This window comes from Pseudophryne corroboree, unplaced genomic scaffold (assembly GCF_028390025.1).
Source record: "Pseudophryne corroboree isolate aPseCor3 unplaced genomic scaffold, aPseCor3.hap2 scaffold_969, whole genome shotgun sequence".
Lineage (NCBI taxonomy): Eukaryota > Metazoa > Chordata > Amphibia > Anura > Myobatrachidae > Pseudophryne > Pseudophryne corroboree.
In genome coordinates, this window is record NW_026970549.1 from 69,013 (window position 1) to 96,850 (window position 27,838).

General features: G+C 49.1%; 1 protein-coding gene across 1 annotated transcript; it reads right to left on the bottom strand.

Moving 5' to 3' along the window:
- Positions 1-1,274: 1,274 nt before the first annotated feature.
- LOC135048422 (zinc finger protein OZF-like) lies at positions 1,275-27,838 on the bottom strand. Its single transcript, XM_063955544.1, has 2 exons — positions 27,484-27,838; positions 1,275-3,488 (listed from the first exon to the last, which is right to left on the bottom strand). Exons 1-2 carry the CDS (start codon positions 27,623-27,625, stop codon positions 2,170-2,172), a joined length of 1,461 nt encoding a protein of 486 aa, XP_063811614.1. The 5' UTR covers positions 27,626-27,838; the 3' UTR covers positions 1,275-2,169.

Below are 27,838 nucleotides of genomic sequence, written 5' to 3' on the forward strand. Positions count from 1 at the left end.
TTCTTGGCGGGGACAGCAGGGAAAAATGGCGCTGACTCAGTGTGTGAGGCTAAGCTCCGCCCCTCTCGGCCGAGTACTAAATATAGGGTAACGACACATATATATATATATATATACACACACACACACACACATACATATATATACACACACACACACACACACACACACACACACATATATATACACACACACACACACACACACACACATACATACACACACACACATACATATATACACACACACACACACACTCAGCACCATGCTGCTCAGGACCCCCCCTGCGCGCCCTGCACCCCAGACAACGTTCGGGAAGCGGGAGTTCCGGCGCATCGCGCACCCGCCACTCTCATGGTGGGTCCCCGTGTGCGGCGCCCGGGAGCTCTAACTATCTATGCTGCCCCGGGCGCCACCACCTCCCGGCGCCCTGTACCCATGGTGGCCGACGGGGACCACGGCCTAACACGCCTGCGGGGGTCTGTATACGGAGCCCCCGGCAGTGCGAGGAAGAACTTTTAAAACTGACTCGCTGCTCAGGGCGCTCCCCCCCGCGCGCCCTGCACCCATATAAGCAGTGTCGGGGAAATAATTCAAGTATACTGGCGGGGGATGAACCACGGTGCCTCGGCACCTAAATGCTTTTTTTTTTTTGCCAATTGTTCACATTAAGCAGACCAGTAACATGCTGCCCAGGGCGCTCCACCCCCCCCCCCCCCCCAGCGCCCTGCACCCTGTGAGTGCCTTTGGTGTGTGGGAGCATGAAGAGCAGCACTACCACTGTACCTCCGTTACTGAAGTCTTCTGCCGTCACTGAAGTCTTCTGATCTTCTCATACTCACATGACTTCTTTCTTCTGGCCTCTGTGAGGGGATTGACGCCGTGGCTCCGGGAACAAGAAGCTAGGCGTACCAAGTGATCGAACCCTCTGGAGCTAATGGTGTCCAGTAGCCGAGAAGCAGAGCCTTGAAACTCACAGAAGTAGGTCCTGCTTCTCTCCCCTCAGTCCCACACTGCAGGGAGCCTGTAGCCAGCAGGTCTCCCTGAAAATAAAAACCCTAACATAAAGTCTTTCAGAGAAACTCAGTAGAGCTCCCCTAGTGTGTGACCCATCACTCCTGGGCACAAAGTCTAACTGAGGTCTGGAGGAGGGGCATAGAGGGAGGAGCCAGTTCACACCCAGTTTAAGTCTTTACAGTGTGCCCAAGCTCCTGCGGATGCGTCTATACCCCATGGTCCTTTTGGAATCCCCAGAATCCTCTAGGACTTATGAGAAATAGAGGTACATTAATGAAAAGCGTGAGTAACAGTCATCAGTCTGCTTGTGAAGGTCTCTAGAGTGCAGGCCTCTTGGACTGTGCAAGGCAGTGAGTTCCATGGTCAGGGCTACAAAGCTAAAGTTCAACCCTTAAATGAATGACAGGAGATTCTTGGTACTGTCGGTAACAGTCCTTCATCTGTAGAAGCAAGCAAGCAGGGCAGTAAGGAGGCAGGAGCTGCTTCTAGTACCTTGGACCATGTAATGTTGAGCTGGGAAGGTCAGTTAGCCAATTATGAAATAGATTTGTCATCTTACAGGCAGCCGGTGAAGGGAGTAGAGAATTGGTGTTATGTGGCAGGAACGGGTTAGGTAACAGCTTGGCTGCTGCATTCTGTACTAGCTGCAAGCTCTGTAATTCTTTTGCTGGGTGACCCAGGTAGATGGCATTGCAGTAGTCTATGAACTTCTGAGGGAATCAAGAGCTTGATTCTGGCTATGGTCCACAGATGGAAGAATGAGGATTTGTATGTGGCAGATACCTGATGTATGTGTCAGCCACATACCAGGACAACACAAAGATTCAGCACATGTTCAGTATTTTCAATTCTGAGCACCAAAGCATAAATCCAGATGGTTGGTAAAGTCTTGTCCTTTGTTGGTGAGCTTCTATTATGTTTCACAAAGACTGAATCACAGCCAACTGGTATCATCCACCCATGGCGCTCAGCTAGACAACCATTTAGGATTGGTATTAGGTTCTCAGTACATGGAGCAAAAAGCAGGTAATCAGCATAGCAGTGATAGACCAGGCCATGATGTCTGATTATATCACCCAGTGGTAGCATGTATATTTTATAAAGCATAGGAGATAGGATTCATCCTTGAGGAACATTGCATGACAGTGATAATTATACTCCAGAAGATGTAAATGGTTCCGTACTTGGGTAATGTCTAATGTGTTCAACAAGAGCGGATTTATTTCTCTCACAGCATGAAAATGGCCTCTCACCTGTGTGACTCCTCTGATGTGTAACAAGATTTGATTTCTGTGCAAAACATTTCCCACACTCAGAACAGGAATACGGCTTCACACCTGTGTGACTTCTCTGATGTAGAACAAGAGCTGATTTCTGTGCAAAACATTTCCCACACTCAGAACAGGAATATGGCCTCTCACCTGTGTGACTTCTCTGATGTGTGACAAGATCTGATTTCCGTACAAAACATTTCCCACACTCAGAACAGGAATACGGCTTCTCACCTGTGTGACTTCTCTGATGTGGAACAAGAACTGATTTAAATGCGAAACATTTCCCACACTCAGAACAGGAAAACGGCATCTTACCTGTATGACTTCTCTGATGTGTAAGAAGAACTGATTTAAATGCGAAACATTTCCCACACTCAGAACAGGAAAACGGCCTCTCACCTGTGTGACGTCTCTGATGTGTAACAAGAGCTGATTTCTGTGTAAAACATTTCCCACACTCAGAACAGGAAAACGGCTTCTCACCTGTATGACTTCTCTGATGTGTAACAAGATGTGATTTCCATGCAAAACATTTCCCACACTCAGAACAAGAAAACGGCTTCTCACCTGTGTGACTTCTCTGATGTTTAACAAGAACTGATTTAAATGCGAAACATTTCCCACACTCAGAACATGAAAATGGCTTCTCACCTGTGTGACTTCTCTGATGTGTAACAAGATCTGATTTCCATGCAAAACATTTCCCACACTCAGAACAGGAACACGGCGTCTCACCTGTGTGACTTCTCTGATGTGTAACAAGAGATGATTTCTGTGTAAAACATTTCCCACACTCAGAACAGGAATACGGCCTCTCACCTGAGTGACTTCTCTGATGTGTAACAAGAGCTGATTTCTTTGTAAAACATTTCCCACACTCAGAACATATCAGTGGCCTCTCACCTGCCTTAGCTGGATGATGGGTAATAAGCTTTGTGTTCTGTGTAAAACATTTGGCATCTATAGAACAGGGAAACACTGTATCTAATCTCAGAGCTGTAACAAATGCTCCAATATCAGAGTGATTAGGAGAACATTTCCCAGGATCAGAGGGATCAGCTGATAGAGCTGGATGTATAATTGGGGTAATGGGGTTATCTCCTGGAGAATCCTGTCTACTGTCATTATCTTTTATGTCACAATCCGGGGATAACATTAGATGTCCTTCTGAAATATTCCTGCTTGTGTGTCCACCTGCTGGAAATAAAATACATTATGGAAAATAAGATTTTACTCACCGGTAAATCTTCTCCTAGTCCGTAGTGGATGCTGGGAACTCCGTAAGGACCATGGGGAATAGCGGCTCCGCAGGAGACTGGGCACAACTAAAAGAAAGCTTTAGGACTAACTGGTGTGCACTGGCTCCTCCCCCTATGACCCTCCTCCAGACCTCAGTTAGGATACTGTGCCCGGAAGAGCTGACACAATAAGGAAGGATTTTTGAATCCCGGTTAAGACTCATACCAGCCACACCAATCACACCGTACAACTCGTGATTTTAAACCCAGTTAACAGTATGATAACAATGGAGCCTCTGAACAGATGGCTCTCAACAATAACCCGTTTTAGTTAACAGTAACTATGTTCAAGTAATGCAGACAATCCGCACTTGGGATGGGTGCCCAGCATCCACTACGGACTACGAGAAATAGATTTACCGGTGAGTAAAATCTTATTTTCTCTGACATCCTAGTGGATGCTGGGAACTCCGTAAGGACCATGGGGATTATACCAAAGCTCCCAAACGGGGGGGAGAGTGCGGGTGACTCTGCAGCACCGAATGAGCGAACTCCAGGTCCTCGTCAGCCAGGGTGTCAAACTTGTAAAACTTTGCAAAAGTATTTGACCCTGACCAAGTCGCGGCTCTGCAAAGTTGTAAAGCCGAGACCCCTCGGGCGGCCGCCCAAGATGAGCCCACCTTCCTCGTGGAATGGGCTTTCACTGATTTAGGATGCGGCAGTCCTGCCGCAGAATGCGCAAGCTGAATTGTGCTACAAATCCAGTGAGCAATGGTCTGCTTTGAAGCAGGAGCACCCAGCTTGTTGGGTGCATACAGGATAAACAGCGAGTCAATTTTCCTGACTCCAGCCGTCCTGTAAACATAAATTCTCAGGGCCCTGACCACGTCCAGTAACTTGGCATCCTCCAAGTCCCTAGTAGCCACAGGCACCACAATAGGTTGGTTCAAGTGAAAAGCAGATACCACCTTCAGGAGAAAATGAGGACGAGTCCTCAACTCTGCCCTATCCGTATGGAAAATCAGATAAGGGCTTTTACAAGATAAAGCCGCCAATTCTGACACACGCCTGGCCGAAGCCAGGGCCAACAGCATGACCACTTTCCACATGAGATATTTCAAATCCACGGTTTTAAGTGGCTCGAACCAATGTGATTTCAAGAACCCCAAAACCACATTGAGATCCCAAGGTGCCACTGGAGGCACAAAAGGGGGCTGAATATGCAGCACGCACTTCACAAATGTCTGAACTTCAGGCAGTGAAGCCAATTCTTTTTGGAAGAAAATTGACAGAGACGAAATCTGTACCTTAATGGATCCTAATTTTAGGCCCATATTCACTCCTGCTTGCAGGAAATGCAGAAAACGACCCAGTTGAAACTCCTCCGTTGGGGCCTTTTTGGCCTCACACCAAGCAACATATTTTCGCCAAATGCGGTGATAATGTTTTGCCGTGACATCCTTCCTGGCTTTGATCAGGGTAGGGATGACTTCCTCCGGAATACCCTTTTCCTTCAGGATCCGGTGTTCAACCGCCATGCCGTCAAACGCAGCCGCGGTAAGTCTTGGAATAGACAGGGCCCCTGCTGGAGCAGGTCCCATCTTAGCGGTAGAGGCCATGGGTCCTCTGTGAGCATCTCTTGAAGTTCCGGGTACCAAGCTCTTCTTGGCCAATCTGGAACCACGAGCATCGTTCTTACTCCGCTCCTTCGCACAATTCTCAGTACCTTTGGAATGAGAGGCAGAGGAGGGAACACATAAACCGACTGGTACACCCACGGTGTCACTAGAGCGTCCACAGCTATCGCCTGAGGGTCCCTTGACCTGGCGCAATACCTTTCTAGTTTTTTGTTGAGGCGGGACGCCATCATGTCCACCTTTGGTCGTTCCCAACGGTTTACAATCATTTGGAAAACTTCCGGATGAAGTCCCCATTCTCCCAGGTGGAGGTCGTGTCTGCTGAGGAAGTCTGCTTCCCAGTTGTCTACTCCCGGGATGAACACTGCTGTCAGTGCTGACACGTGATTTTCCGCCCATCGGAGAATCTTTGTGGCTTCTGCCATCGCGCTCCTGCTTCTTGTGCCGCCCTGTCTGTTTACATGGGCGACCGCCGTGATGTTGTCTGATTGTATCAGTACCGGCTGGTTTTGAAGCAGAAGTCTTGCCTGGCTTAGGGCGTTGTAGATGGCCCTTAGTTCCAGGATATTTATGTGAAGTGAAATTTCCTGGTTTGACCACAGTCCCTGGAAATTTCGTCCCTGTGTGACTGCCCCCCAGCCTCGAAGGCTGGCATCCGTAGTTACCAGGACCCAGTCCTGTATCCCGAATCTGCGGCCCTCTAGAAGATGAGCACTCTGCAGCCACCACAGTAGCGACACCCTGGTCCTTGGTGACAGGGTTATCCGCCGATGCATCTGAAGATGCGATCCGGACCACTTGTCCAACAGGTCCCACTGGAAGGTTCTTACGTGGAATCTGCCGAATGGAATTGCTTCGTACGAAGCTACCATCTTTCCCAGGACTTTCGTGCATTGATGCACTGACACCTGTCCTGGCTTTAGAAGGTTTCTTACTAGAGATGACAACCCCTTTTTTTTTTCCCTCTGGAAGAAACACTTTTTTCTGGTCTGTATCCAGAATCATCCCCAGGAACAGAAGACGTGTCATGGGGACCAGCTGTGACTTTGGGATGTTGAGAATCCAACCACGCTGTTGTAGCACTTCCCCACCAGCAACTGCTCTCTGGACCTCGCCTTTATCAGGAGATCGTCCAAGTACGGGATAATTGAAACCCCTTTCTTTCGAAGGAGAATCATCATTTCGGCCATTACCTTGGTAAAGACCCTCGGTGCCGGGATAACCCAAACGGCAGCGTCTGGAACTGGTAGTGACAGTCCTGTACCACAAACCTGAGGTACTCCTGGTGAGGAGGGTAAATGGGGACATGCAGGTAAGCATCCTTGATGTCCAGAGATACCATGTAATCCCCCTCCTCCAGGCTGGAGATAACCGCTCTGAGCGATTCCATCTTGAACTTGAACTTTTTGATATACTTGTTCAAGGATTTTAAATGGGTCTCACCGAACCGTCCGGTTTCGGTACCACAAACATTGTGGAATAATAACCCTTTCCTTGTTGAAGGAGAGGTACCCTGTTTATCACTTGCTGGGAATACAGCTTGTGAATTGCCTGTAACACCGCCTCTCTGTCAGAGAGTGTTGTTGGTAAGGCAGATTTTAGGAAACGGCGCGGGGGAGGCGTCTCGAATTCCAGCATGTACCCCTGAGATACTACCTGAAGGATCCAGGGATCCACCTGTGAGCGAGCCCACTGTGTGCTGAAATTCCTGAGACGTGCCCCCACCGTACCTAGATCCGCCTGTGAAGCCCCATCGTCATGCTGTGGACTTGGCGGAAGCGGGGGAGGACTCCTGGTCCTGGGAACTGGCTGTATGCTGCAGCTTTTTTCCCTTACCTCTGCCTTTTGGCAGAAAAGAGGCGCCTCTTGCTCGCTTGCCCTTATGGGGCCGAAAGGACTGTGCTTGATAATACGGTGCTTTCTTTTGCTGCGAGGTAACCTGGGGCAGAAAAGTTGATTTTCCAGCTGTTGCCGTGGAAACGAGGTCTGACAGACCTTCCCCAAACAACTCCACCCCTTTATAAGGCAAAATCTCCATGTGCCTTTTTGAATCGGCATCCCCTGACCACTGCCGAGTCCATAATCCAGTCTAGCGGAAATGGACATTGCACTTACTTTTGATGCCAGTCGGCAAATATCCCTCTGTGCATCACGCATGTATAAGAGAGCATCTTTTATATGCTCTAATGTCAGTAAAATATTGTCCCTATCCAGGGTCTCAATATTCTCTGTCAGGGAATCCGACCAAGCCAACCCAGCACTGCACATCCATGCTGAGGCTATAGCTGGTCGTAGTATAACACCAGTGTGTGTGTATATAGACTTTAGGATAGTCTCCTGCTTTCTGTCAGTAGGCTCTTAAGGGCGGCCGTATCCGGAGACGGTAGTGCCACCTTCTTTGACAAACGTGTGAGCGCTTTATCAACCCTAGGGGGTGTTTCCCAACGTGACCTATCCTCTGGCGGGAAAGGGTACGCTGCCAATAGCCGTTTAGAAATTACTAATTTCTTATCGGGGGAAGTCCATGCTTCTTCACAAACTTCATTTAATTCCTCAGATGCAGGAAAAAAATAAGAATTTACTTACCGATAATTCTATTTCTCGTAGTCCGTAGTGGATGCTGGGAACTCCCTAAGGACCATGGGGAATAGCGGCTCCGCAGGAGACTGGGCACAAAGTAAAAGCTTTAGGACTAGCTGGTGTGCACTGGCTCCTCCCCCTATGACCCTCCTCCAAGCCTCAGTTAGGATACTGTGCCCGGACGAGCGTACACAATAAGGAAGGATTTTGAATCCCGGGTAAGACTCATACCAGCCACACCAATCACACCGTACAACCTGTGATCTGAACCCAGTTAACAGCATGATAACAGAGGAGCCTCTGAAAAGATGGCTCACAACAATAATAACCCGATTTTTGTAACAATAATTATGTACCAGTATTGCAGACAATCCGCACTTGGGATGGGCGCCCAGCATCCACTACGGACTACGAGAAATAGAATTATCGGTAAGTAAATTCTTATTTTCTCTGACGTCCTAGTGGATGCTGGGAACTCCGTAAGGACCATGGGGATTATACCAAAGCTCCCAAACGGGCGGGAGAGTGCGGATGACTCTGCAGCACCGAATGAGAGAACTCCAGGTCCTCCTCAGCCAGGGTATCAAATTTGTAGAATTTAGCAAACGTGTTTGCCCCTGACCAAGTAGCTGCTCGGCAAAGTTGTAAAGCCGAGACCCCTCGGGCAGCCGCCCAAGATGAGCCCACTTTCCTTGTGGAATGGGCTTTTACAGATTTTGGCTGTGGCAGGCCTGCCACAGAATGTGCAAGCTGAATTGTACTACAAATCCAACGACCAATAGTCTGCTTAGAAGCAGGAGCACCCAGCTTGTTGGATGCATACAGGATAAACAGCGAGTCAGATTTTCTGACTCCAGCCGTCATGGAAACATATATTCTCAGGGCCCTGACTACGTCCAGCAACTTGGGAGTCCTCCAAGTCCCTAGTAGCCGCAGGCACCACAATAGGCTGGTTCAAGTGAAATGCTGAAACCACCTTAGGGAGAAATTGAGGACGAGTCCTCAATTCTGCCCTGTCCGTATGGAAAATTAGGTAAGGGCTTTTATAAGATAAAGCCGCCAATTCTGAAACACGCCTGGCTGAAGCCAGGGCTAACAGCATTACCACTTTCCATGTGAGATATTTTAAGTCCACAGTGGTGAGTCGTTCAAACCAATGTGATTTTAGGAATCCCAAAACTACATTGAGATCCCAAGGTGCCACTGGAGGCACAAAAGGAGGCTGTATATGCAGTACCCCTTTGACAAACGTCTGAACTTCAGGAACTGAAGCTAGTTCTTTCTGGAAGAAAATCGACAGGGCCGAAATTTGAACCTTAATGGACCCTAATTTTAGGCCCATAGACAGTCCTGTTTGCAGGAAATGCAGGAAACGACCCAGTTGAAATTCCTCTGTAGGGGCCTTCCTGGCCTCACACCACGCAACATATTTACGCCAAATACGTTGATAATGTTGCACGGTTACATCCTTCCTGGCTTTGATCAGGGTAGGGATGACTTCATCCGGAATGCCTTTTTCCTTCAGGATCCGGCGTTCAACAGCCATGCCGTCAAACGCAGCCGCGGTAAGTCTTGGAACAGACAGGGTTCCTGCTGGAGCAGGTCCCTTCTTAGAGGTAGAGGCCACGGGTCCTCCGTGAGCATCTCTTGAAGTTCCGGGTACCAAGTCCTTCTTGGCCAATCCGGAGCCACGAGTATAGTTCTTACTCCTCTCCTTCTTATGATTTTCAGTACCTTGGGTATGAGAGGCAGAGGAGGGAACACATACACTGACTGGTACACCCACGGTGTTACCAGAGCGTCCACCGCTATTGCCTGAGGGTCCCTTGACCTGGCGCAATATCTGTCTAGTTTTATGTTGAGGCGGGACGCCATCATGTCCACCTTTGGTTTTTCCCAACGGTTCACAATCATGTGGAAGACTTCTGGGTGAAGTCCCCACTCCCCCGGGTGGAGGTCGTGTCTGCTGAGGAAGTCTGCTTCCCAGTTGTCCACTCCCGGAATGAACACTGCTGACAGTGCTATCACATGATTTTCCGCCCAGCGAAGAATCCTTGCAGCTTCTGCCATTGCCCTCCTGCTTCTTGTGCCGCCCTGTCTGTTTATGTGGGCGACTGCCGTGATGTTGTCCGATTGAATCAACACCGGCTGACCCTGAAGCAGAGGCCTTGCTTGACTTAGGGCATTGTAAATGGCCCTTAGTTCCAGGATATTTATGTGAAATGACGTTTCCATGCTTGACCACAAGCCCTGGAAATTTTTTCCCTGTGTGACTGCTCCCCAGCCTCTCAGGCTGGCATCCGTGGTCACCAGGACCCAGTCCTGAATGCCGAATCTGCGGCCCTCTAGAAGATGAGCACTCTGCAACCACCACAGGAGAGACACCCTTGTCCTTGGAGACAGGGTTATCCGCTGATGCATCTGAAGATGCGATCCGGACCATTTGTCCAGCAGATCCCACTGAAAAGTTCTTGCGTGGAATCTGCCGAATGGAATCGCTTCGTAAGAAGCCACCATTTTTCCCAGGACCCTTGTGCATTGATGCACTGACACTTGGCCTGGTTTTAGGAGGTTCCTGACTAGCTCCCTGGCTTTCTCCTCCGGGAGAAACACCTTTTTCTGGACTGTGTCCAGAATCATCCCTAGGAACAGCAGACGTGTCGTCGGAATCAGCTGCGAATTTGGAATATTTAGAATCCACCCGTGCTGTCGTAGTACTACTTGAGATAGTGCTACTCCGACCTCTAACTGTTCCCTGGACCTTGCCCTTATCAGGAGATCGTCCAAGTAAGGGATAATTAAGACGCCTTTTCTTCGAAGAAGAATCATCATTTCGGCCATTACCTTGGTAAAGACCCGGGGCGCCGTGGACAATCCAAACGGCAGCGTCTGAAACTGATAGTGACAGTTCTGTACCACAAACCTGAGGTACCCTTGGTGAGAAGGGCAAATTGGGACATGGAGGTAAGCATCCTTGATGTCCAGAGACACCATATAGTCCCCTTCTTCCAGGTTCGCTATCACTGCTCTGAGTGACTCCATCTTGAATTTGAACCTTTGTATGTAAGTGTTCAAAGATTTCAGATTTAGAATAGGTCTCACCGAGCCGTCTGGCTTCGGTACCACAAACAGCGTGGAATAATACCCCTTTCCCTGTTGTAGAAGGGGTACCTTGATTATCACCTGCTGGGAATACAGCTTGTGAATGGCTTCCAATACCGCCTCCCTGTCGGAGGGAACCGTTGGTAAAGCAGACTTCAGGAACCGGCGAGGGGGAGACGTCTCGAATTCCAATTTGTACCCCTGAGATACTACTTGCAGGATCCAGGGGTCCACTTGCGAGTGAGCCTACTGCGCACTGAATTTTTTGAGACGACCCCCCACCATACCTGAGTCCGCTTGTAAGGCCCCAGCGTCATGCTGAGGACTTGGCAGAAGCGGGGGAGGGCTTCTGTTCCTGGGAAGAGGCTGCCTGCTGCAGTCTTTTTCCCTTTCCTCTGCCCCGGGGCAGATATGAGTGGCCTTTTGCCCGCTTGCTCTTATGGGGACGAAAGGACTGAGGCTGAAAAGACGGAGTCTTTTTCTGCTGAGAGGTGACCTGGGGTAAAAATGTGGATTTCCCAGCCGTTGCCGTGGCCACCAGGTCCGATAGACCGACCCCAAATAACTCCTCCCCTTTATACGGCAATACTTCCATATGCCGTTTGGAATCCGCATCACCTGACCACTGTCGCGTCCATAACCCTCTTCTGGCAGAAATGGACAGCGCACTCACTCTTGATGCCAGGGTGCAAATATCCCTCTGTGCATCTCGCATATATAGAAATGCATCCTTTAAATGCTCTATAGTCAATAATATATTGTCCCTGTCCAGGGTATCAATATTTTCAGTCAGGGAATCTGACCAAGCCACTCCAGCACTGCACATCCAGGCTGAGGCGATTGCTGGTCGCAGTATAATACCAGTATGTGTGTATATACTTTTTAGGATATTTTCCAGCTTCCTATCAGCTGGTTCCTTGAGGGCGGCCGTATCAGGAGACGGTAACGCCACTTGTTTTGATAAGCGTGTGAGCGCCTTATCTACCCTAGGGGATGTTTCCCAACGTGCCCTAACCTCTGGCGGGAAAGGGTATAATGGCAATAATTTTTCAGAAATTAGCAGTTTTTTATCGGGGGAAACCCACGCTTCATCACCCACCTCATTTAATTCATCTGATTCAGGAAAAACTACGGGTAGTTTTTTCACACCCCACATAATACCCTTTTTTGTGGTACTTGTAGTATCAGAAATGTTCAAAACCTCCTTCATTGCCGTGATCATGTAACGTGTGGCCCTACTGGAAAATACGTTTGTTTCCTCACCGTCGACACTGGAGTCAGTGTCCGTATCGACCTGAGGTAACGGGCGCTTTAGAGCCCCTGACGGTGTTTGAGACGCCTGTACAGGTATTAACTGATTTGCCGGCTGTCTCATGTCGTCAACAGTCTTTTGTAAAGTGCGGACACTATCACGTAATTCTTTCCATAAGACCATCCAGTCAGGTGTCGACTCCCTAGGGGGTGACATCACTAACACAGGCAATTGCTCCGCCTCCACACCATTTTCCTCCTCATACATGTCGACACAACGTACCGACACATAGCACACACACACAGGGAATGCTCTAATAGAGGACAGGACCCCACTAGCCCTTTGGGGAGACAGAGAGAGAGTTTGCCAGCACACACCAGAGCGCTATATATATATATATATATATATATATATATATATATATATATATATATATATATAGGGATAACCGTATATAAGTGTTTTTCCCTAATATAGCTGCTGTATATATTTATATGCCAATTTAGTGCCCCCCCTCTCTTGTTTTACCCTGTTTCTGTAGTGCAGGACTGCAGGGGAGAGTCAGGGAGCCTTCCTCCAACGGAGCTGTGAGGAAAAAATGGCGCCAGTGTGCTGAGAAGATAGGCTCCGCCCCCTTCTCGGCGGCCTTTCTCCCGCTTTATTATGGAAAAATTGGCAGGGGTTAAATGCATCCATATAGCCCAGGAGCTATATGTGATGTGTTTTTTGCCAAAAAAGGTGTTTTTATTGCGTCTCAGGGCGCCCCCACCCAGCGCCCTGCACCCTCAGTGACCGGAGTGTGAAGTGTGCTGAGAGCAATGGCGTACAGCTGCGGTGCTGTGCGCTACCTTATTGAAGACAGGACGTCTTCTGCCGCCGATTTTCCGGACCTCTTCAGTCTTCTGGCTCTGTAAGGGGGCCGGCGGCGCGACTCTGGGACTTATCCATGGCTGGGCCTGTGATCGTCCCTCTGGAGCTAATGTCCAGTAGCCTAAGAAGCCCAATCCACTCTGCACGCAGGTGAGTTCGCTTCTTCTCCCCTTAGTCCCTCGGTGCAGTGAGCCTGTTGCCAGCAGGTCTCACTGAAAATAAGATTTTACTTACCGATAAATCTATTTCTCGGAGTCCGTAGTGGATGCTGGGGTTCCTGAAAGGACCATGGGGAATAGCGGCTCCGCAGGAGACAGGGCACAAAAAGTAAAGCTTTTCCAGGTCAGGTGGTGTGCACTGGCTCCTCCCCCTATGACCCTCCTCCAGACTCCAGTTAGGTACTGTGCCCGGACGAGCGTACACAATAAGGGAGGATTTTGAATCCCGGGTAAGACTCATACCAGCCACACCAATCACACCGTACAACTTGTGATCTAAACCCAGTTAACAGTATGATAACAGCGGAGCCTCTGAAAGATGGCTTCCTTCAACAATAACCCGAATTAGTTAACAATAACTATGTACAATTATTGCAGATAATCCGCACTTGGGATGGGCGCCCAGCATCCACTACGGACTCCGAGAAATAGATTTATCGGTAAGTAAAATCTTATTTTCTCTATCGTCCTAGTGGATGCTGGGGTTCCTGAAAGGACCATGGGGATTATACCAAAGCTCCCAAACGGGCGGGAGAGTGCGGATGACTCTGCAGCACCGAATGAGAGAACTCCAGGTCCTCCTTAGCCAGAGTATCAAATTTGTAAAATTTTACAAACGTGTTCTCCCCTGACCACGTAGCTGCTCGGCAAAGTTGTAATGCCGAGACCCCTCGGGCAGCCGCCCAAGATGAGCCCACCTTCCTTGTGGAGTGGGCCTTTACAGATTTAGGCTGTGGCAGGCCTGCCACAGAATGTGCAAGTTGGATTGTGCTACAGATCCAACGAGCAATCGTCTGCTTAGACGCAGGAGCACCCATCTTGTTGGGTGCATACAATATAAACAACGAGTCAGATTTTCTGACTCCAGCTGTCCTTGCAATATATATTTTTAATGCTCTGACAACGTCCAGTAACTTGGAGTCCTCCAAGTCACATGTAGCCGCAGGCACTACAATAGGCTGGTTCAGATGAAATGCTGACACCACCTTAGGGAGAAAATGCGGACGAGTCCGCAGTTCTGCCCTGTCCGAATGGAAAATCAGATATGGGCTTTTGTAAGATAAAGCTGCCAGTTCTGATACTCTCCTGGCCGAAGCCAGGGCTAGAAGCATGGTCACTTTCCATGTGAGATATTTCAATTCCACCTTTTTTAGTGGTTCAAACCAATGAGATTTTAGAAAGTCCAAAACCACATTGAGATCCCACGGTGCCACTGGAGGCACCACAGGGGGCTGTATATGCAGCACTCCCTTAACAAAGGTCTGGACTTCAGGGACTGAAGCCAATTCTTTTTGAAAGAAAATCGACAGGGCCGAAATTTGAACCTTAATAGATCCCAATTTGAGACCCATAGACAATCCTGATTGCAGGAAATGTAGGAATCGACCCAGTTGAAATTCCTCCGTCGGAGCACTCCGATCTTCGCACCACGCAACATATTTTCGCCAAATTCGGTGATAATGTTGCACGGTTACTTCCTTCCTTGCTTTAATCAAAGTAGGAATGACTTCTTCCGGCATGCCTTTTTCCTTTAGGATCCGGCGTTCAACCGCCATGCCGTCAAACGCAGCCGCGGTAAGTCTTGAAACAGACAGGGACCCTGCTGAAGCAAGTCCCTCCTTAGAGGTAGAGGCCACGGATCTTCCGTGATCATCTCTTGAAGTTCCGGGTACCAAGTCCTTCTTGGCCAATCCGGAACCACTAGTATCGTTCTTACGCCTCTTTGCCGTATAATTCTCAATACTTTTGGTATGAGAGGCAGAGGAGGAAACACATACACCGACTGGTACACCCAAGGCGTTACCAGCGCGTCCACAGCTATTGCCTGCGGATCTCTTGACCTGGCGCAATACCTGTCCAGTTTTTTGTTGAGGCGAGACGCCATCATGTCCACCATTGGTCTTTCCCAACGGGTTACCAGCATGTGGAAAACTTCTGGATGAAGTCCCCACTCTCCCGGGTGAAGATCGTGTCTGCTGAGGAAGTCTGCTTCCCAGTTGTCCACTCCCGGGATGAACACTGCTGACAGTGCTATCACATGATTCTCTGCCCAGCGAAGAATCCTTGCAGCTTCTGCCATTGCACTCCTGCTTCTTGTGCCGCCCTGTCTGTTCACATGGGCGACTGCCGTGATGTTGTCCGACTGGATCAACACCGGTTTTCCCTGAAGCAGAGGTTCTGCCTGGCTTAGAGCATTGTATATTGCTCTTAGTTCCAGAATGTTTATGTGAAGAGACGTTTCCAGGCTCGTCCACACTCCCTGGAAGTTTCTTCCTTGTGTAACTGCTCCCCAGCCTCTCAGGCTGGCGTCCGTGGTCACCAGGAACCAATCCTGTATGCCGAATCTGCGGCCCTCCAATAGATGAGCACTCTGCAACCACCACAGAAGAGACACCCTTGTCCTTGGAGACAGGGTTATCCTCAGGTGCATCTGAAGATGCGACCCTGACCATTTGTCCAACAGATCCCTTTGGAAAATTCTTGCGTGGAATCTGCCGAATGGAATTGCTTCGTAAGAAGCCACCATTTTTCCCAGGACTCTTGTGCATTGATGTACAGACACCTTTCCTGGTTTTAGGAGGTTCCTGACAAGCTCGGATAACTCCTTGGCTTTTTCCTCCGGGAGAAAAACCTTTTTCTGAACCGTGTCCAGAATCATCCCTAGGAACAGCAGACGAGTTGTCGGCATTAACTGGGATTTTGGAATATTCAGAATCCACCCGTGCTGTTTTAGCACTTCTTGAGACAGTGCTAATCCCATCTCTAGCTGTTCTCTGGACCTTGCCCTTATTAGGAGATCGTCCAAGTATGGGATAATTAATATGCCTTTTCTTCGAAGAAGAATCATCATCTCGGCCATTACCTTTGTAAAGACCCGAGGTGCCGTGGACAATCCGAACGGCAGCGTCTGAAACTGATAGTGACAGTTTTGTACAACGAACCTGAGGTACCCCTGGTGTGAGGGGTAAATTGGAACGTGGAGATACGCATCCTTGATGTCCAAGGATACCATAAAGTCCCCCTCTTCCAGGTTCGCTATCACTGCTCTGAGTGACTCCATCTTGAACTTGAACTTCTTTATGTACAGGTTCAAGGACTTCAGATTTAGAATAGGCCTTACCGAGCCATCCGGCTTCGGTACCACAAAAAGAGTGGAATAATACCCCTTCCCTTGTTGTAGAAGAGGTACCTTGACTATCACCTGCTGAGAGTACAGCTTGTGAATGGCTTCCAAAACCGTCTCCCTTTCGGAGGGGGACGTTGGTAAAGCAGACTTCAGGAACCGGCGAGGTGGATCTGTCTCTAATTCCAACCTGTACCCCTGAGATATTATCTGCAGGATCCAGGGATCTACCTGCGAGTGAGCCCACTGCGCGCTGTAATTTTTGAGACGACCGCCCACCGTCCCCGAGTCCGCTTGAGAAGCCCCAGCGTCATGCTGAGGCTTTTGTAGAAGCCGGGGAGGGCTTCTGTTCCTGGGAAGGAGCTGCCTGTTGCTGTCTCTTCCCTCGACCTCTGCCTCGTGGCAGATACGAATAGCCCTTTGCTCTCTTATTTTTAAAGGAACGAAAGGGCTGCGGTTGAAAAGTCGGTGCCTTTTTCTGTTGGGGAGTGACTTGAGGTAGAAAGGTGGATTTCCCGGCTGTAGCCGTGGCCACCAAATCTGATAGACCGACTCCAAATAACTCCTCCCCTTTATACGGCAAAACTTTCATATGTCGTTTTGAATCCGCATCGCCTGTCCACTGTCGCGTCCATAAAGCTCTTCTGGCCGAAATGGACATAGCACTTACCCGTGATGCCAGTGTGCAGATATCCCTCTGTGCATCACGCATATAAAGAAATGCATCCTTTATTTGTTCTAACGACAGTAAAATATTGTCCCTGTCCAGGGTATCAATATTTTCAATCAGGGACTCTGACCAAACTACCCCAGCACTGCACATCCAGGCAGTCGCTATAGCTGGTCGTAGTATAACACCTGCATGTGTGTATATACTTTTTTGGATATTTTCCATCCTCCTATCTGATGGATCTTTAAGTGCGGCCGTCTCAGGAGAAGGTAACGCCACTTGTTTTGATAAGCGTGTTAGCGCTTTGTCCACCCTAGGAGGTGTTTCCCAGCGCTCCCTAACCTCTGGCGGGAAAGGGTATAATGCCAATAATTTCTTTGGAATTATCAGCTTTTTATCAGGGGCAACCCACGCTTCATTACACACGTCATTTAATTCTTCTGATTCAGGAAAAACTATAGGTAGTTTTTTCACACCCCACATAATACCCTGTTTAGTGGTACCTGTAGTATCAGCTAAATGTAACGCCTCCTTCATTGCCAAAATCATATAACGTGTGGCCCTACTGGAAAATACGGTTGATTCGTCACCGTCACCACTGGAGTCAGTGCCTGTGTCTGGGTCTGTGTCGACCGACTGAGGCAAAGGGCGTTTCACAGCCCCTGACGGTGTTTGAGTCGCCTGGACAGGCACTAATTGATTGTCCGGCCGTCTCATGTCGTCAAACGACTGCTTTAGCGTGTTGACACTATCCCGTAGTTCCATGAATAAAGGCATCCATTCAGGTGTCGACTCCCTAGGGGGTGACATCCTCATATTTGGCAATTGCTCCGCCTCCACACCAATATCGTCCTCATACATGTCGACACACACGTACCGACACACAGCAGACACACAGGGAATGCTCCTAACGAAGACAGGACCCACTAGCCCTTTGGGGAGACAGAGGGAGAGTTTGCCAGCACACACCAAAAGCGCTATATATATATCAGGGATAGCCTTATGATAAGTGCTCCCTTATAGCTGCTTTGTTATATCAAAAATATCGCCATAAATTTGCCCCCCCTCTCTGTTTTACCCTGTTTCTGTAGTGCAGTGCAGGGGAGAGACCTGGGAGCCTTCCTGACCAGCGGAGCTGTGAGAGGAAATGGCGCCGTGTGCTGAGGAGATAGGCCCCGCCCCTTTTTTGGCGGGCTCGTCTCCCGCTATTTAGAGAATTCAGGCAGGGGTTAAATATCTCCATATAGCCTCTGGGGGCTATATGTGAGGTATTTTTAGCCTTTATATAGGTTACATTTGCCTCCCAGGGCGCCCCCCCCCAGCGCCCTGCACCCTCAGTGACTGCGTGTGAAGTGTGCTGAGAGGAAAATGGCGCACAGCTGCAGTGCTGTGCGCTACCTTTAGAAGACTGCAGGAGTCTTCAGCCGCCGATTCTGGACCTCTTCTGACTTCAGCATCTGCAAGGGGGCCGGCGGTGCGGCTCCGGTGACCATCCAGGCTGTACCTGTGATCGTCCCTCTGGAGCTCGATGTCCAGTAGCCAAGAAGCCAATCCATCCTGCACGCAGGTGAGTTGACTCCTTCTCCCCTCTGTCCCTCGCTGCAGTGATCCTGTTGCCAGCAGGAATCACTGTAAAATAAAAAACCTAGCTAAACTTTTTCTAAGCAGCTCTTTAGGAGAGCCACCTAGATTGCACCCTTCTCGGCCGGGCACAAAAATCTAACTGGAGTCTGGAGGAGGGTCATAGGGGGAGGAGCCAGTGCACACCACCTGACCTGGAAAAGCTTTACTTTTTGTGCCCTGTCTCCTGCGGAGCCGCTATTCCCCATGGTCCTTTCAGGAACCCCAGCATCCACTAGGACGATAGAGAAAATAGAAAACCTACTTTAAACTTTTACACTAAGCAGCTCGGGAGAGCCCCTTAGCCTGCACCCGTCTCGTTCGGGCACAAAAATCTAACAGAGGCTTGGAGGAGGGTCATAGGGGGAGGAGCCAGTGCACACCAGCTAGTCCTAAAGCTTTTACTTTGTGCCCAGTCTCCTGCGGAGCCGCTATTCCCCATGGTCCTTACGGAGTTCCCAGTATCCACTAGGACGTCAGAGAAACTACTGGTAGTTTTTTCTCACCAAACATAATACCCTTTTTTGTGGTACCTGGGGTAATATCAGTAATGTGTAATACATTTTTCATTGCCTCAATCATGTAACGTGTCGCCCTATTGGAAGTTACAGCCGTCTCCTCATCGTCGACACTGGAGTCGGTATCCGTGTCGACGTCTGTGTCTGCCATCTGAGGTAACGGGCGTTTTACAGCCCCTGATGGCCTTTGAGACGCCTGGACAGGCACAAGCTGAGTTGCCGGCTGTCCCATGTCGTCAAGCCTTTTATGTAAGGAGTTGACACTTTCCCGTAATTCCTTCCATAAATCCATCCACACAGGTGTCGACCCCGCAGGGGGTGACATCACATTTACCGGCATTTGCTCTGCCTCCACATAATTTTCCTCCTCATACATGTCGACACAGCCGTACCGACACACAGCACACACACAGGGAATGCTCTAAAAGAGGATAGGACGCCACAAAGCCCTTTGGAGAGACAGAGGGAGAGTATGCCAGCACACACCAGAGCACTATATACACTGGGGTGACACCTATACAGAGTGTTTTCCCCTATAGCTGCATAGAATAACTATAATGCGCCTAATAAGTGCCCCCCTCTCTTTTTTACCCTTTTCTGTAGTGCAGGACTGCAGGGGAGAGCCAAGGAGCCTTCCTTCCAGCGGAGCTGTGAGGGAAAATGGTGCCGGTATGCTGAGGGAGATAGCTCCGCCCCTTTTTCGGCGGACTTTAGGAAATCTGGCAGGGGTTAATTTACACCTATATAGCCCCTGGGGCTATATATGGTGTATATTTGCCAGCCAATGTGTTATTTATTGCTGCTCAGGGCGCCCCCCCCCAGCGCCCTGCACCCATCAGTGACCGGAGTGTGAGGTGTGCATGAGGAGCAATGGCGCACAGCTGCAGTGCTGTGCGCTACCTTGGTGAAGACTGATGTCTTCTGCCGCCGATTTTCTGGAACCTCTTCTTGCTTCTGGCTCTGTAAGGGGGACGGCGGCGCGGCTCCGGGAATGGACATCGAGGTCGGGTCCTGCGTTCAATCCCTCTGGAGCTAATGGTGTCCAGTAGCCTAAGAAGCCCAAGCTGGCTGCAAGCAGGCAGGTTTGCTTCTTCTCCCCTTAGTCCCTCGTAGCAGTGAGTCTGTTGTCAGCAGATCTCACTGAAAATAAAAAACCTAAACTATACTTTCTTTTCTAGGAGGCTCAGGAGAGCCCCTAGTGTGCATCCAGCTCGGCCGGGCACAAAGATCTAACTGTGGTCTGGAGGAGGGTCATAGGGGGAGGAGCCAGTGCACACCAGTTAGTCCTAAAGCTTTCTTTTAGTTGTGCCCAGTCTCCTGCGGAGCCCGCTATTCCCCATGGTCCTTACGGAGTTCCCAGCATCCACTAGGACGTCAGAGAAATATAAAATGAGTAGACAAGACCCAGGGTGTTACAGGATACAATATATAATTCTATAACTGACATGTTTTACCTGAAATCATTGCTTTTATGTGTATTAAAAAAAAAAAAAAGATAGGATGCATAGACTGGAGCTTGATCAACACTGAACGCTCATGTGTGATTACTAGAGGCGACATGGATGCTCATGGGGGATTACTAGAGGTGACATGGACGCTCATGTGGGATTACTAGAGGTGACATGGACGCTCATGGGGGATTACTAGAGGTGACACTGATGCTCATGTGGGATTACTAGAGGTGACATGGACGCTCATGTGGGATTACTAGAGGTGACATGGATGCTCATGGGGGATTACTAGAGGTGACATGGACGCTCATGTGGGATTACTAGAGGTGACATGGACGCTCATGTGGGATTACTAGAGGCGACATGGATGCTCATGTGGGATTACTAGAGGTGACATGGACGCTCATGTGGGATTACTAGAGGTGACATGGACGCTCATGTGGGATTCCTAGAGGTGACATGGACGCTCATGGGGGATTACTAGAAGTGACATGGACGCTCATGGGGGATTACTAGAGGTGACATGGACGCTCATGTGGGATTACTAGAGGTGACATGGACGCTCATGTGGGATTACTAGAGGCGACATGGATGCTCATGTGGGATTACTAGAGGTGACATGGACGCTCATGTGGGATTACTAGAGGTGACATGGACGCTCATGTGGGATTACTAGAGGTGACATGGACGCTCATGGGGGATTACTAGAGGTGACATGGACGCTCATGTGGGATTACTAGAGGTGACATGGACGCTCATGGGGGATTACTGGAGGTGACATGGACGCTCATGGGGGATTACTAGAGGTGACATGGACGCTCATGGGGGATTACTGGAGGTGACATGGACGCTCATGGGGGATTACTGGAGGTGACACTGATGCTCGTGGGATTACTAGAGGTGACAAGGACGCTCGTGTGGGATTAGTAGAGGTGAGACAGATGCTCATGTGGGATTAATGGAGGAGACATGGACGCTCATGTGGGATTACTGGAGGAGACATGGACGCTCATGTGGGATTACTAGAGGTGACATGGACGCTCGTGTGGGATTACTAGAGGTGACATGGATGCTCGTGTGGGATTACTGGAGGAGACATGGACGCTCATGTGGGATTACTAGAGGTGACATGGACGCTCATGTGGGATTACTAGAGGTGACATGGACGCTCATGTGGGATTACTAGAGGTGACATGGACGCTCATGTGGGATTACTAGAGGTGACATGTGCGCTCATGTGGGATTACTAGAGGTGACATGGATGCTCATGTGGGATTACTAGAGGTGACATGGACGCTCATGTGGGATTACTAGAGGTGACATGGACGCTCGTGTGGGATTACTGGAGGAGACATGGACGCTCGTGTGGGATTACTAGAGGAGACATGGACGCTCGTGTGGGATTACTAGAGGTGACATGGATGCTCGTGTGGGATTACTAGAGGTGACATGGATGCTCATGTGGGATTACTAGAGGTGACATGGACGCTCATGTGGGATTACTAGAGGTGACATGGATGCTCGTGTGGGATTACTAGAGGTGACATGGATGCTCGTGTGGGATTACTAGAGGTGACATGGATGCTCATGTGGGATTACTAGAGGTGACATGGACGCTCGTGTGGGATTACTGGAGGAGACATGGACGCTCATGTGGGATTAGTAGAGGTGAGACAGATGCTCATGTGGGATTACTAGAGGTGACACGGACCCTCATGTGGGATTACTGGAGGAGACATGGACGCTCATGTGGGATTACTAGAGGTGACATGGACGCTCATGTGGGATTACTAGAGGTGACATGGACGCTCATGTGGGATTACTGGAGGAGACATGGACGCTCGTGTGGGATTACTAGAGGTGACATGGACGCTCATGTGGGATTACTAGAGGTGACATGGTTGTAATAATAAAACACCAAAGAAGAGAAAATGCTGTCCTGCTTGCGCACTAATAATAGGATTTTAATACCTACCGGTAAATCCTTTTCTCTGAGTCCGTAGAGGATGCTGGGGTCATCAATAGAACCATGGGGTATAGACAGGATCCGAAGGAGAAATGGGCACTTTATAAGACTTTAATAAGGGCGTGAACTGGCTCCTCCCTCTATGCCCCTCCTCCAGACCTCAGTTATAGGAAGAGGGAGACGGACATTAGGTTGGTTTATATGAAAAGAAGAAACCACCTTCGGCAGAAACTGTTGACGAGTTCTCAACTCTGCTCTATCTTCATGGAAGATCAAATAAGGGCTCTTGTGAGACTAGGCCGCCAATTCGGACACCCGCCGTGCAGATGCCAAGGCCAATAAAATGACCACTTTCCAAGTGAGGAATTTCAAATCCACCTTTTGAAAAAGGTTCAAACCAGTGAGATTGAAGGAACTGTAACATCACGTTAAGGTCCCAAGGTGCCACAGGAGGCACAAAAGGTGGTTGGATGTGTAACACCCCCTTTACAAACGTTTGCACCTCAGGAAGTGAGGCCAATTGTTTCTGAAAGAAAACTGACAATGCAGAAATTTGTACTTTAATGGATCCTAATTTAAGGCCCGCATCCACTCCAGCTTGTAAAAAGTGGAGAATACGTCCAAGTTAAAAAATTTCCGCAGGAGCCTTCTTGGACTCGCACCAGGAAATATATTTCCTCCAAATGTGGTGATCGTGTTTTTTCCGTAACATCCTTTCTAGCCTGAATAAGAGTGGGAATGACTTCACTGGGAATACCCTTCTGGGCTAGAATCTGGCGTTCAACCGCCATGCCGTCAAACGTAGCCGCGATAAATCTTGATACTGACACGGCCCCTGCTGTAACAGGTCCTCTCGTAGGAGGAAGCAGCCAGGGATTTCCTATGCGTAAATCCTGAAGATCGGGATACCAAGCCCTCCTTGGCCAATCTGGAACAATGAGCATCGTTGGAACCTTTTTTCTTCTTATAATTTTTAACACTCTCGGAATGAGAGGAAGTGGAGGGAACACATACCGACTGAAACACCCACGGTGTCACCAGAGCGCCCACCGCTATGGCTTGAGGGTACCTTGACCTGGCGCAATCATTTTGGAGTTTCTTGTTGAGACGAGACGCCATCATGTCTACTTGGGGAGTACCCCAGCGACTTGTCACTTCTGTGAAGACTCCTGGATGGAGATCGTGTCTGCTGAGGAAGTCTGCTTCCCAGTTGTCCACTCCTGGAATGAAGATAGCTGACAGAGCGCTTAGATGTTTCTCCGCCCAGCGGAGAATGCTTGTGGCTTCTGCCATTGCTGCTCTGCTTTTTGTTCCGCCCTGGCTGTTGATGTAAGCTACTGCTGTTACATTCTCCGACTGGATGAGGACGGGTCGACTTTGAAAAAGGCGTTCAGTTTGTAGAAGGCCGTTGTAAATGGCCCTTAATTCCAGAACGTTTATGTGGAGACAAGTCTCCTGACTTGACCATCTTCCTTGCACCCCAACCCCGGGGACTTGCATCCGTGGTCACTAGAATCCAATCCTGAATACCGAACCTGCGTCCCTCGAGGAGGTGAGAACTGTGCAGCCACCACAGCAGTGATATTCTTGTCTTTGAGGACAGGACTATCGTCCGCTGCATGTGTAGGTGGGAACCGGACCACTTGTCCAACAGGTCCCACTGGAATACTCTGGCATGGAATCTGCCAAACTGAATGGCCTCGTAGGCCGCCACCATCTTTCCCAGCAAGCGAGTGCATTGATGGATCGACACTCTGGTTGGTTTTAAGATTTGTTCCAGAGCTTTTTCTTCCGGAAGAAAAACTCTCTGTAGTTCTGTGTCCAGATTCATCCCCAGAAACGACAGGTGGGTCGTAGGGATCAACTGAGATTTCAGCAGGTTGAGGAGCCAGCCATGTTGTTGCAACACCTTCAGGGACAGTGCAATGTTCTGTAACAACTTGTCCCTGCATCTGGCTTTCATCAGGAGATCGTCCAAGTATGGGATAATCATGACACCTTGTATGCGAAGAAAAATCATCATCTCCGCCATCACTTGGGTAAAAATCCTCGGAGCCGTGGACAGCCCAAATGGCAACGTCTGAAATTGGTAATGACAATCCTGAACCACAAAGCGCAGGAAGGCCTGATGAGGAGGATAAATGGGAACATGTAGGTAGGCATCCTTTATGTCTAAGGAGACCATAAAGTCCCCTTCCTCCAGACTGGAGATCACTGCTCTGAGAGACTCCATCTTGAATTTCTGCAGAAAGTAATTTAGGTTAAGGTTGAGGATCGGTCTGACCGAGCCGTCCGGCTTCGGAACCACGAATAAACTGGGATAAAAGCCTTGTCCCTGTTGCGCAGGGGGAACCGTGATAATGACCTGGTTCTGACACAATTTTTGTATTGCGTCGCACACTACCTCTCTGCCAGTCAGAGAAGCTGGCAAGGCTGATTTTAATAATCGGCGAGGGGGGAACGTCTTAAAATTTTAGTTTGTACCCTTGTGACACAATTTTTAAAATCCAAGGTTCCAGGCCCGAGCAAACCCAGACCTGGCTAAAGAGCTTGAGACGTGCCCCAACCGGCGAGGACTCCCGCAGGGAAACCCCAGCGTCATGCGGTGAACTTGGCAGAAGCTGGGGAGGACTTCTGTTCTTGGGAGGCAGAGAAGCCTGGGTTTCTTTTACCTCTTTCCCTGCCTCTAGCAGCAAGGAAGGCAGAGTCTCTTCCTCTTCGGTATCTATTGGGCCGAAAGGACTGCATTTGATGAAGCGTTTTCTTATGTTTTGGGGGAACATAAGGTAAAAATTATGATTTTCCAGCAGTAGCTGTAGAGACTAGGTCTGTAACCGGTAGGTATTAAAATCCTATTTTTTCATACGTCCTAAAGGATGCTGGGGATGCTTCAAAACCATGGGGTTTATACCAATGCTCTAGAATGGGCGGGAGAGTGCAGATGACTCTGCAGCACCGACTGATCAAACATGAGGTCATCCTCAGCCAGGGTATCAAACTTGTAAAACTTCACAAAGGTGTTTGAACCCGATCAAGTAGCAGCTCGCCAAAGTTGTAATGCCGAAACCCCTCGGGCAGCCGCCCAGAATGAGTCCACCTTTCTGGTAGAATGAGCTTTCACCGATTTCGGTAACGGTAACCCTGCCGTAGAATGAGCCTGCTGAATCGTATTACAGATCCAGCGTGCAATAGTCTGCTTGGAAGCAGGAGCCCCAATCTTGTTGTGAGCACACAGGACAAACAGAGCCTCTGTTTTCCTAATCTGCACGGTTCTGGCGACATAGATTTTCAAAGCTCTGACCACATTGAGACTTCGATTCCGCCAAGACATCAGTAGCCACTGGCACCACAATAGGCTGGTTTACGTGAAATGAGGAAACCACTTTTGGTAGAAATTGCTGATGAGTTCTCAACTCCGCTCTATCAGCATGGAAGATTAAATAGGGTCTTTTGTGAGACAAAGCCGCCAATTCAGAAACTCACCTTTATGACGCCAAGGCTAACAACATGACTACTTTCCAAGTAAGGAATTTTAACTCAACCTTATGTAAAGGTTCAAACCAAGGAGATTGCAGGAACTGCAACACCACATTAAGATCCCATGGTTTCACTGGGGGCCCAAATGGAGGTTGGATGTGCAGCACACCCGACGAAGGTCTGAACTTCCGGAAGGTAGGGCAATTCTTTCTGAAAGAAAATTGATAAGGCTGAAATTTGTTCCGCTCTGGCGGTTTACGTACGCCACTGCTGTTATGTTGTCTGATTGAATCAAGATGGGCAGACCGCGAAGATGTTCCGCTTGCAGAATGCCGTTGTAAATGGCCCTTAATTCTAGAATGTTTATGTGCAGACAAGCTTCCTGGCTTGACCATTTTCCCTGAAAGTTTCACCCCTGTGTGACTGCTCCCCAGCCTCGGAGACTTGCATCTGTGGTTACCAGGATCCAATCCTGAATCCCGAACCTGCGTCCCTCCAGAAGGTGAGAACTGTGCAGCCACCACAGAAAGAAGATCCTGGTCCTGGAAGATAGGATTATTTTCCGGTGCATGTCCAGGTGAGACCCGGACCACTTGTCCAGCAGGTCCCACTGAAGCACCCCTGGCATGGAACCTGCCATACAGAATGGCTTCGTAGGCCACCACCATCTTCCCCAGCAACCGAGTGCATGGAAGAACTGACACTTTTGCCGGTTTCAGAATCTGTTTTACCATGTTCTGTATTTCCAGAGCCTTTTCCACTGGAAGAAAAACTCTCCGTAATTCTGTATTCAGAATCATACCCAGGAACGACAGGCGTGTTGTCGGATCCAACTGCCGTCTTCTGCAGTCACTGAAGTCTTCTGATCTTTCTTTACTCATCCGGCTTCTGTCTTCTGGCTCTGTGAGGGGGGTGACGGCGCGGCTCTGGGAACAAGCAGCTAGGCGCACCAAGTGATCTGAACCTCTGGAGCTAATGGTGTCCAGTAGCCTAAGAAGCAGAGCCCTTAAACGCACAGAAGTAGGTCCTGCTTCTCCCCCCTCACTCCCACGATGCAGAGAGCCTGTAGCCAGCAGGTCTCTCTGAAAATTATAAACCTAAATAAAGTATTTTTTCTGAGAAACTGTGGAGAGCTCCTAAGTGTATCCAGTATCGCTGGGCACAGAATCTAACTGGAGTCTGGAGGAGGGGCATAGAGGGAGGAGCTAGTTCACACCCCTTTTAAAGTCTTAAAGTGCCCATGTCTCCTGCGGATCCCGTCTTTACCCCATGGTTCTCAAAGCGTCCCCAGCATCCTCTAGGACGTATGAGAAAACTCTCTACATGTGATATTTGTCATGGATAGCCTTGTGTTAGAAACACCCAACTGAGAACAGGGCTGATGGCAGAGGAGGCTGTAGGATAAGAGCTTGCTGTAGTGACTGAGCAATGAGAATATATGACTTCTGTAATAAGTGTTTATTACTCACCTATGCTGATATCTGTAGGGATCTCCTCCTCCTTACACTGCTGATCACCCCTCATATACGTCTCTTCTTCTCCCTCTATATCTTCTGCCTTCATATCAGTCACATATGTCTCTTCTTCTCCCTCTATATCTTCTGTCTTCATATCAGTCACATACGTCTCTTCTTCTCCCTCTATATCTTCTGCCTTTATATCAGTCACATACGTCTCTTCTTCTCCCTCTATATCTTCTGCCTTTATATCAGTCACATACGTCTCTTCTTCTCCTTCTGTATCTTCTGCCTTTATATCAGTCACATACGTCTCTTCTTCTCCCTCTATATCTTCTGCCTTTATATCAGTCACATACGTCTCTTC

Coding starts and splice junctions, on each gene's coding strand:
- LOC135048422 (XM_063955544.1), bottom strand. CDS start 27,625: ATGAAGACAGAAGATATAGAGGGAGAAGAAGAGACATATGTGACTGAT. Junction 3,489..27,483: donor CCCTACAGATATCAGCATAG/GTGAGTAATAAA, acceptor TTTTATTTCCAG/CAGGTGGACACACAAGCAGG.